Genomic DNA, 12,263 nt, shown 5'->3' on the forward strand with positions numbered 1-12,263 from the left:
TATAAGGTCATCTATAAATACACGTCTCTATAACGGTAACATAAAGATCAGACGTTCGCCTATCTTATCATGGCTATGTAAGCTAAAATTAAATTGTTGTAATAAACTCTTCGACACTTTGACATTTAATTAAATACCTTGTTTAATACTAACATTATATTCAAAAGTGCTATTCATCCAACAATCTGTTAAATGAACGTTAATTACTAAAATGAGTTTAATTCTAATTGCCGATGATTCATCGCCTGACCGCTGCATAAAGCTGCGACCCGGGCGTCCGGCTTTTAATAGACGAGGTTTGCATACTTTCCTGCTCTTTCACACGCGAATAATGGCGCGGCTTTCATAATTTTACTACGAAACACGCTGGTAATTGGGTCAGCTAATGGACACATCGTAAACCACTTTAATGTTCATAGGTGGTCGACGTCCTTTATTAGGTCCTGACATTGTTGCGCGGGACCGGCTCTTCCCCCGATTGGTTGGTTCTTATCATTTTTGATAGCGTGATAATTTGCTTATATCCTTTTGCCAAGACTGCGACAATGAACTCTAATTAGGCTAGGAAACTATGTTGGTATCTTTCGATTATACTTATCAGTCTTTTATGATAAGATAATGTTATCTTTTTATCTTGTAGGAAATGCAACGTTATAATTTATAGTTTCTCCTTTTTTTCTCTACATTTATACCAAACTGTAGCAACAACTAATTGAAGTTAGCGAACTCCACTCCGAGCCGATGCCGAGCCGAGATTGTGTTTACTATCGACATCAGGTGTTCCAATAGACTTTATCTGAGAAAAGGGACTTCAAGATACATTCATCTGCTCACTAAAGCCATTAACTCACATATATTACCTACCAGCTCAAGTTATTCAATGTATACAGAGGATCAAGTGATATTTTCCAAACTATCACATGAATAATGTTAGCTCCAAAATCCCATGATCTCACATCAAACGGACCTTTGCGAGCGCACACCGGCGGCCCTGCCTCCATATAAATTGTTCAGTAAATGTGACGCCAAAGAATACTATTTGGTTGTTCTACTAACACTTTATTGCTTAACTGATTATAATCGGTTTCCTGCAGAGTTTCCGTCTTCACTGTTTGTCTACTAATGTCCCCATCTTGCTTTCGTCACTACTTTTATACAAAATTTAGTAGTGGGGAAACGAAACAGGAAGTTATCTACTTATTGATAATAATAGATCACAAATAACGTACAATTTTATATAAATTAATATAAACAATAATTATACAATAATCATAATGACTTTATACATAGTCATACAGTAATTATACAATAATAATAATATTTATATCTCGCATTAATCACAAAATGTGTAAGAGGGTAATTGTCTAATCAAATAAGTTACTTTATTAATGATTAAATCCTAGTCTATGTTATACTTATTACGTAGTTAATTAATATATATCTAACAGATCGTCCATCCTGACCAAATTTGCTTCCACGCAAATTAAACTATGTGAGCTAATAATATGCTCTTAGCCGCCTTTAAATTGTTTGCCCTGTATATAATAAAATATAAGTAAATTTTATGACATAAAGAAGAATCGTAATACGTAATCAACTGATACATGTTTACAACTACATATCTGTTCATTACAATAATCCTACTCATCAGGATTGACGGTCCATTGTTATATTTATATGGTTATCCTTTTTATCATCGTCAGGATTAACGGCCCATATTATACCAATTATATGATTCCTTTTTATCATCGTCAGAACTGACGGCCCATATTTATCCTAATTATATTAATCCTTTTTATCATCGTCTGGACTGACGGCCCATATTTATCCTAGTTATATAACTGTCCTTTTTATCATCGTCTGGACTGACGGCCCATATTTATCCTAATTATATGACTGTCCTTTTTATCATCGTCTGGACTGACGGCCCATAAAATTTGGTGTTTTATAATATAATTTAGTTGGTGTAAAACACTAACCCTTACTAAATATACCTCCTATATTATCCTTCCAGTAGATCTATAAGTTCTTCAGTGCTATCTACCTGTGACTCGCTGGAGTCAGTATCACTACCGTTGTCTTCTACAAAACGCCTTAAAGCATCTGATGCTACAGTTGCTTGATAATTCTTATATCCTTTTAGACCCTTAATTGACACTATCAAATATCGATCATTTCCTAGTACCTTTTTAATTTTATATGGACCACTGAATTTTTCTTTTAATTTTCGAACGGATTCTTTGTTTTTACCCTGGGCTCCTTTCCACAACACAAGATCTCCAATTTTGTATTCCGTTGGTTTCCTTCGCTTTTCATCAAACCTTTTCTTCATGTAAGCTGATGTTTTTTCTATATTTCGTGTAGCTTTTTCTTTAATTTGAGATGCTGTCGATTCATTATCGTAATGATTTGACGATATACCTTGAAATTTGGATCGCTTAGCGTGAAACATGAGTCGATAAGCCGCAAAACCAGTTGATGAGTTCACAGTGTTATTTATTCCCCATATTACCCTATCTAAACATTTTACCCATTCTCGTTCATCAGATGTGCTTTTGTTAATGGCTTCCAGTATGGTTCTATTAAATCTTTCCACTTGCCCATTCGATCGAGGAGATGCAATGGCATTAACAATATGTTTAATTTGGTTAGTGGTACAAAATTGTTTGAACCTTTTGCTTGTAAAGGCTGTTCCGCTGTCAGATATTAACCGTCTCGGGTAACCAAAATAACAAAAAATTTCACATAACTTTTCTTCTGCCTCCAAGGACTTTGTCGTTCTAGTAGGTTTGGCCCAAACAAATTTGGTATATGAATCTACCATAACAAGAAGATAAGAAAAGCCTTTACTACTCTTACAAAATGGTCCTAAGTGGTCAATATGTACGGTGTCCATTGGTTCCGCTATCTTCTGTATAGGGTGTAAATTTCCTTCTGGTTTACCGTATTGTCCTCGTTTATATAAGCAGTCTATACAAGCATTGACGTATTTTTTTATGAACCTGGTCATCCGTGGGAACCAACAATTGTCTTTTACTATTTCATCACATCTTTTTAGTCCTGGATGTCCGATATCATCATGATATTTCCGCATAATATTCCATCGTGCTGCTTTTGGTATAACTAACCTCAATTGGTCGTTTATAATTTTTCTATACAATTTATTATCTTGTAACACGTAATTATTTGCTATATCAGGGTCGGTTACATTGTTTTCTAATTTGTGTTTTATTACTCCAATGGTACTATCGCGGTTTTGCAAACAAACAACCCAATCCAATATATCTAGTACCAGTACTTCAATCGTATTTACAGGCGTTCTGCTAAGAGCATCTACATGTTTGTGAGAAAGTCCAGGCTTGTGTTCAATATCCATATTGTACTCCTGAATACTAAGCCACCATCTAGCCACCCTTGGCAGTAGGTCTTTTTTCTCAAAGGTCTGACGCACTGCTACGCAATCAGTAATTACTTTGAATTGAATTCCGGCTAGATAAATCCTGAATCTTTTCAGGAGTCAACAACAGCCAATGTCTCAAGTTCAAAGGAATGGTATAAAGCTTCTTCTTTAGTCGTTTTCCGACTGTAATAAGCGACAGGTCTTAAGACACCGTTGCTCTTCTGCAATAATATCCCAGCTATTCCTTTGCTTGAAGCATCTGTGTGTACTTCAGTTTTAGCTTTGGGATTGTAAAGAGCTAGTAAAGGTCTGTCGGTAAGAATTCGCTTTAGTAGATCGAAAGTGGTTTGTTGCTGTGGTCCCCACTCCCAAGGACGATTCTTTTTCAGTAATTGATAAAGGTCATGAGATAAAATAGCATAATTTTTCACAAATTTCCGAAAATAACTGGTGAGGCCTAGAAACATTCTTAATTCATGTATATTACATGGCTCTTTGTATTTGGTTACTGCTTCAATTTTCTTGTGTCCTGGTCTTATTCCCTTCTCACTAATCTCATATCCTAAATACTCTATTTCAGATTCCAGAAATGTACATTTTTCTATATTTAAAGTTAATTTTGCATCCCTTATTATTTCTAAAACTATTTTGAGAGTTTCCAAACCTTGTTCTTCAGTAACACTAGGTATTAATATGTCGTCTATATAAGGCAATACAGTCTCAAATCTTAAAGCTCCTAATATTTTATCCATGAGACGTTGAAAAACGCAGGGGGAATTTGCTAGGCCAAAAGGCATACGAATGAATTCATAATGTCCCTCTGGGGTGACAAAACCGGTTTTAGGTATGGAATCTTTATGTAGTGGTATTTGATAGAAACCTTGGGAAAGGTCTAAGGTACTAAAAAATCGCTTGCCCGATAATTTTTCTACTTGCTCCTCGATTACAGGTAATGGATACTTGTCCTTCACAGTCATGCTATTTAGTTTTCTGTAATCGACACATAGTCGATAGTCACCCCCTTTCTTTCTAACCAATATGATTGGACTTGCGTAAGCGGATGACGATTCTCTTATTATATTGTTCTTTAACAAATCGTCAATCTTGTCTCTGACTATGGATTTTTCGGGCATTGATAATCTATAAGGCCTATAGCAGACGGGTGTGTCTGAATTTAGCTCTATAAACATACTCATTTTATCAGTACAGCCCAATTCACTAGTGTTTGCCGAAAAACAATCTCTATATTCAGATAGAAGTTCATGTAACTTTAACTTGATTGTTTGGTTATGAACCCCACAACGAATCTTGTTGATATCTATTGATAACATATCAATTCTTGTTCGGTCATTTTGTTGAAACGAACTAGTTTTGAATTCTATGCACTTTGACCCCCTAACTAATAACTGTCCTTGCAATAGCCTTAGTGGATTAGCAGATGTATTTAATATTTCAATTGAGCTTTTGGAACCCCCCAGTTATCAAACACGAGGGTATAGTATAGTCAGTAGTATTAAAAAATCTTCTACAAGGGTCTATATAAACGAATTCATCTACTGTTGCATCACAAGACACACTCACCATCATAACATGACTAGGAGGTATGATTGTGTGCTCCATGCATATGAGGGAAATTTTTGTATCTTGCTCAAGCACATCCCTATTTAATAATTCAGGCATCGATTTATCTATTTTCTTAATTTTAACCGTAGTACTACTTATAATGAATTCAATATTTGGGTCGTTTATTATAGGCTGGCCCAGTATGAAATCCATAGCTGTCATGTGCCAATCCGTTATTATACATCTAGTGTCAAAATTTATATCCTCAATAGTTAATGTCACACAAATATATCCTCTCGCTGGAATAGAGGTTCCGCCAAATCCCGCAATAAACATGTCACAATCATGTATTGGAACGTCGATTTTTAACGCAAACTCACGATTAACTACATTAATTTTGGCCCCAGAATCAAAATAAGCACGGGCCGATATGTTATTTACCATAATAGTTTTAAAATATATATCATTTACCTCACTCAATAAGTTTACAGTCTCTTGCTTTTCATTCAACGTGCTCGTCGACACTGTTGCTGATTGTGAAGTTCCAGGCTTGTACCAGCATCTTTCCGGGAGGTGACCGTGTTTGCCGCAATGTGGACAGGGTGATTTGTTGTTATAGGAATTCTTAGGACATCTTCTTACTGTGTGACCAGTTCCTTGACACAGGAAACATAGAATAGGTTTCCTGACTTCTTTCAACTCAGATTGTTGATCTATAGTTGGATTAAAGCTTGCTTGACGACTCGTTTGTGTGCTTTTTGGTTTTATTTCCTCCATGACGGACAGAAATTTAGAGTATAACTCACTCGGATTGCTGTAATTTCCTGCACGAGCCGGTGGTCGCATGTGCATGGGTAATCCATCTATAAGACATGCTACAGCCTTTTCACCGGAGATCTCTAAACGTGTTAACATGGCATTTTTGTTATAAAAATATTGGGTCATACTTTCTATCGGCGTTTTCCGTTTAGCCAGCATTTCTCTAAGAGATTCCACGAAGTCGATATTCCTAGGAAATGCTTCTAGGAGTTGTTTTTTCCATTCTTCCCATGTCATATCATAATGTTGTAGTGAAGAATGCCAAACCTTAGCCATACCGGTCAACCGCGATTGCATAAAGTAAGATTTTATTGTATCCGTCCAATTATGAATGGAAGCAAGTTGTTCAATTTTATTGATCCACTGGGAGACAAACATTTCATTTTCAGGATCAAATAATGGTATAATATCGGCTTTGGCAGTAATTATGTTTTCCATGATAAAAGGTGTAGGTGCCTTTCCTGATTTATATTTTATTTCTTCACAAGAACTTTCTGACGAACTATTTTCCGGTGACGTGTCTTGCTGCCTCCACGGGCGCCATCTTTTATGTCGCGGTTTATTGGTGGATTTATACCGCCGGACAGTTTTTGTGCGAGCGCGCTTAGGCATCCCACTTCTGAGATTGTTCAGTAAATGTGACGCCAAAGAATACTATTTGGTTGTTCTACTAACACTTTATTGCTTAACTGATTATAATCGGTTTCCTGCAGAGTTTCCGTCTTCACTGTTTGTCTACTAATGTCCCCATCTTGCTTTCGTCACTACTTTTATACAAAATTTAGTAGTGGGGAAACGAAACAGGAAGTTATCTACTTATTGATAATAATAGATCACAAATAACGTACAATTTTATATAAATTAATATAAACAATAATTATACAATAATCATAATGACTTTATACATAGTCATACAGTAATTATACAATAATAATAATATTTATATCTCGCATTAATCACAAAATGTGTAAGAGGGTAATTGTCTAATCAAATAAGTTACTTTATTAATGATTAAATCCTAGTCTATGTTATACTTATTACGTAGTTAATTAATATATATCTAACAAAATTGAATAATGGCCAGCTCGCCTCAACTAAGTGGATCCTATTTTGCTTTACGTGCTCCGTTCTATGTTAGCCTTTGCCAGTTATGAAAGGAATTGCGTTTTTTGGACGTGCGGATGTTTTTATTTTATACGTTTGCTACTTTTTACTTAAAATGTTAATGTTTTAGAACTCAGAGGCTGTTACGCTAATTACTAGAAACTAAAGTTGCTTTAGTGCTAAGTCGAGACAGACTATTTATGAATGTGAAAGGTGGACAGTTCTTATTATGTCATTAATTTTCGTAGCTATAGAGTCACATTAGGGATTAGCTGAACCGATTTGAAACCAATGTCTTATAATGGACCGACAAAAACTGGAGAAATTTGCCGTTATCATTTAGATACCATCTGCCGCATGTATACCAATTTTCTAATAAAAAAAATAAATTACACATATAAAAATGGCACATTCTTTTCTTTTATTACATTTTGTATTTATGGGTTCCGAGAGCTGGATGCGATACGAATACTTAAATTCTATTGTGTTTATGAGTTTGAACAGGTTCCGTTTATTGTCTTGTTAGCTGTAGATTATATTTGTCTAAAGGGACTCTATACTGCCTCAGCGGCGTTATATAACACTACGACTACGTGGAGTCTCGGGTCGATGTGGATAAGTTGGCCGCCCATTATACTATGAGACGGAACGCACATGGCGAAAAGTAGGTGGAATAGTTACACCTCTGCCTTTTCGGAGATAAAATTCTTAAATATGTGTATAAATCCATAATGATCAATATAAAATGCATGACGATGTCAGATCATTTATTTTAAGCTAGATTTGTTTTGATGATTTTAAATTACATTTTCGTTATAATAGTACAGAAGCACCTCAAAATTAGCGCCATCAATTATACAATTATATATTTACAATTATAAACATAATAGGACTAAACATTATTTTCTAATGAATGGATAAGGAATTTTCCCAATACCGCACATGATTGGCATTTTAATATACTTACATAGAATAAAACACTGTGGATACACAATAATAACTGGCTTCAGATTCATAGTGACAGACGCAATAATAGTTGATGAAGTATAAAAAGTAATTAGGGTATGATTAATTATGGAAATACATATTGTACAAAGATTTAACCACGGAACATATTGGTGCAACACATACCCCGGTAACACATAAATCAACTACTCACAAAGCAAAATAATTTTAATCATGTTGTAAATTGAAAAGCTGTGTTGTTAATTAAAATTTGTATTGTTCGCAGGCGCAAAGCGACGACGACGATGTCGGCCCGGACGACGTCAACGTCGCCGTCGAAGGCGGCTTCATGGATGAGTTCTTCAGTGAGGTCAGTGTTCTTTGTTCACGTCGCCTTGACTTACTATTCTTTACCCGATACTGATTTATAGCCGGTTTGTTCGTGTAAAAGTATCTGTTAAAGTAAAAACTATAAAAGTTGCCGCAGTATAAGCGTCGTTATTTACGCAAAGGTAACGGTTGCTTCCATTGTTACTCTCAATGAATAAACAAATTGCTAAGTACTCAAGAGATGACAATTTTTTTTATCTTAACACGTTACAAAAAATAGTTCCCGCATAGGTATTACTATTTTTTATATGACTCGCTAAAATTACTGAAAATAACAAAATAATTAAGTACAAAATATGTTTTAAAAATCCATAAAGATCATAATGAAATATTGTCGTGTCGAGTGCAGGGATGAGTGCGGAAAGCAGTGTTACTTGACACGACATTGGGCGCGAGTCGCGACACGCATTGTGGAGAGGTTCTTCACTCTAGGATCCTGACTGCCGCGGTGGATTGCTCCTTGGCTCTAACCATTCTACCTGAGCACTTTACATTTTATGAATACAAAGTTCAGTTAAAAATGTATAAGCTAAGTATTTTGCAACAAAGGTTGTGAATAATTGCAAAAACATACATTAGATACCTCATTTATATAGACGACGCGATAAGTTCAAAATTGTTTTTAATTATTAACACTGACTGACATACACGTAAACTTTGAAAACACTGTTGCGTGCCTACATAATTATTGCAATAAAAAATCTGTATTACTTATAAAAAATATACAGACGGATTAGAAGCTCGTGGTCGTAACGACCTAATTAAATAAATTATTATTATTAATTAAATAAATCATGGTATATTTATGGGCTAAAAAATTATGTGAATTAATATTTTGTGAGTTTCAGTAGTTACATACTCTGCTAAGTAACTTTTATTATCATTATGTTGAACCCAAAATGGCGTCCGATGTGAACACTTATTTTTTATAGCCTGATATAGCCGCCATCGTATATTTTACTGTCGCTAAAAATATATGATTTTGCGTCAGGTTTTACGAACTGTAGCAAATCATTTGCGTTTACTGTAAGTCTGCAATTATAAATCTTACTATAAATATTAGAGGTATAAATTACTCACAGTTTTCAATACCTTTAAACTGGTTAAAAGCGTAGTTGCGGGGTCGTTCTCTATGCAATAATTTCTGAAAGGAAAATGTAGATTTTTTTCTGTAACCCAGCGCGCACTCGAAACAGATTTATTGCCAACATAACCTAAAAAATAAATGTGCCAACAGCGGCGCACGACTATTAATTGCTTTGTTATATTGTAGTTGTATGGGCATAATGTGTCTCGAACTTGGATGCTATGTTCGTTCGATATCCACGTCTGTAAAAGGCGACTATATGACGTCACTGTCTCTGACCCATCTAGATGTAACGAGACCGATGGCGGTCTCAGTGGGTGGTGTCCTCTTATTTACTCAAACGAATTATCGATTACACATTCGTGAATTGAGTGAACGTGATAGACGTCGAAATATACGTAGACTCATGAGTCTTCACGTGTATTTCGATGTTTCGATCGTTTCGGCTTCGTTCGGTTTCGATCAACCGCATCCGTCAACGTCAGTCCTCTAATAGGCTTACTTTATTGTCCTAAAAAGTACTTATTTTGTATATGGCATTGCATTCATGGCTTGTCTACATATCGTTACCAAATTATGATCACTTTGCAGTAGGCCGTCGGTTGAACGTTCAGGATTGATCACTTACCATCTCTAGTCTGCGAGGATAATAAAAATACAGCCTTGCAAGAATAACCTACGACTTTTGTTGTTGCAATTTGTTCCTCTTTACGACATTCACGTAACGCATTTGCACAAAGTTGCAGCCAAGTTTCCCTTACAATCAGCGCTCTGTTGGCGTCAAACCTCACTGGGAATTACATAAGGTGATTTTTGTACCAGTAAAATGGAACGACCTCTGTGTTGACTGCAAGTCTGCAGGATAAAAATAGTTACTTCATATATAATTTTGACACGAAATGCAGTTTAGACAAGAAAATTCAGTTCAGTTTTTGGAGTCTCCAGAGCACAGATGAAACTTTGACATTACGACTAGACTGTTTTGTAACATTCGTTCCAGTTTTACGGAACTTTATTCTGTCGCAGTACTAAATTCAAATGCCGAGGCATGCTTCACTCTCCAATTTGGAACAAAGAATTGTATTCAATTATTTGCATTGTCTGGATGGATACCTGTTTCTTGTGAGTCACGATGTTGCCGTGAAATACTAAACGATTTGACATAAATCTCTATTATTTGTTAAAAAAATTGTACAAATCTATTCGACATAAATCTATTATATCTTATAAATCGAGTACAAAAAAGATATCGTCATTTTCAAATACAAATCAACTGTAAAACGTTGAAATTTATCGAACCATGTTAACTTATTGTTTCCTGCGAAAGAAGTATTATTAAAATATCGAAACTGTGGAATAAACCAGGATGTTTTTCCAATATGTAGCATTCAAGGAAGGAAAATTTAAAAGTAAATAGATAATATGTAGAACAGTCTTGTTTTTAATCCTCTTTTGTTGTAGGTTATTACAGTGAATTGATGTAATTTAAATCACAAAAGATAATATTTATACCTATAATATTTGTTCACTTTTAGCTTTTCTTTTTCTGATTATGTATGTATTATTCTTCAGTACGTTTGTTTCAATTAATTATGTAGTATTTATTCTTTTTTTTAACATTTTTTTTTTTCACTAAATGACCTATTTTAAAGCTCATACGGCTATCAAATATTCCTGTGAATCTTAATCAAACCTACCACTACTTATTACAATGTTTTATTCAGTCACTTAGAGCATCGCCGCACCAGCCTCATAAAAATAAATATTCGATACGAGCTATTACACGAAACTCACCCCGTTCCTTCCCAGGCTAGAAAACGTCGGATTTCGACCTACATTTATTCACTGAAAGATTTACCGTCAGATTTGGCGTTATCCCAACGGATTAAACTGCAAAGCTACCGTGCCGTGAAATAGTTTATTTTTTTCATTACACTCGTAAAACTTGTACTGCAAAATTATTTACATAAAAATATTTGTTTTATAAAAGTTGGGACGACTTGGTGCGGAGGCACGGCTGCGAGTTTAATGAACATTACTGGAAGCGGCTCGTTTCTATGAGTTTTCCAATCTACACAGTCGGTCGCATAAAACTTTCAGTCCGTTGTTGCTCAGGTATTGTTTTCCCATTGTGCCACCTTCACTATTATGCCGTTGTGTTCTGGCAAAATGGCACACTTTAATAGAATTTAATTGTACTAGGCCAATTAAATAATGAAGTAACGAGCGCGACCTTTCAAGTCAAGTCTTTTATGTGCGATTGTGATGTGCATACGCGTGTGTTGATCATGCTTAATGTTGGGTGAAACGAGAATCAGAATTACGTCGTAAATGTTGTTATTGACGAGAAGTTAATGTTTTAAGTATTCTTACTAGAAAATCAATTCGCAATCCTATTGTATCAAAATTATGATTATTAAGATCTTTGTGATCGCATAAAATTTTCTGCTATATTCATGACTAGAGGCAAACGAGTATTGTGCCTAGAGAATTAAATATAGAGGCATTTAAACAACATTAATATAATTTTTTATTGTACTATTATAAATATTTCCAGAGCAAAAATGAAAAGCGGTTCACGCCAGCATGTTTACAACTCGTGAGGTAATACTAATTAACATATTGTCGCCGGCCAAGAGGAGGATTTGCATTTTGCACTCATGAAGCAAAACCCATCTTTAAATATTTATTAATGTTAAAAGTCCACCGCTATGATAGATTAACTGCATGAAATTTTATGTTCAGATATGGATCAATAATAATGTAGTATTTATTTTCCTTTATAAATTTCGTATTTTATATTTAAAATACTCTATATCGGGGTGAAAAGAAAATACAATATGAATCATTTATTTGTTGAAAATGTATGGAGGTTTTGTGAATTTTATGTTTAAGTCGGTTTTTTGTGTTATAAACTCAATCTACGTTTCGTTTCATTTCATCCTTAAAGTTTCA

The 12,263-nt window shown here is 34.9% G+C and overlaps 1 protein-coding gene across 6 annotated transcripts in view; it reads left to right on the forward strand.

Annotated features, from left to right (window-relative positions):
* Nucleotides 1-12,263, forward strand: part of LOC115445168 (syntaxin-1A) — a 73,472-nt gene that overhangs the window by 24,437 nt on the left and 36,772 nt on the right. For all 6 annotated transcript variants that reach the window (XM_037439618.1, XM_037439617.1, XM_037439620.1 and 3 more), the window contains exon 2: nucleotides 8,118-8,201. In XM_037439618.1, coding sequence (XP_037295515.1) covers nucleotides 8,118-8,201 — 84 coding nt within the window. The remainder of the gene's footprint in view (nucleotides 1-8,117; nucleotides 8,202-12,263) is intronic.

Source organism: Manduca sexta, chromosome 17 (genome assembly GCF_014839805.1).
Source record: "Manduca sexta isolate Smith_Timp_Sample1 chromosome 17, JHU_Msex_v1.0, whole genome shotgun sequence".
NCBI classification, from domain to species: domain Eukaryota; kingdom Metazoa; phylum Arthropoda; class Insecta; order Lepidoptera; family Sphingidae; genus Manduca; species Manduca sexta.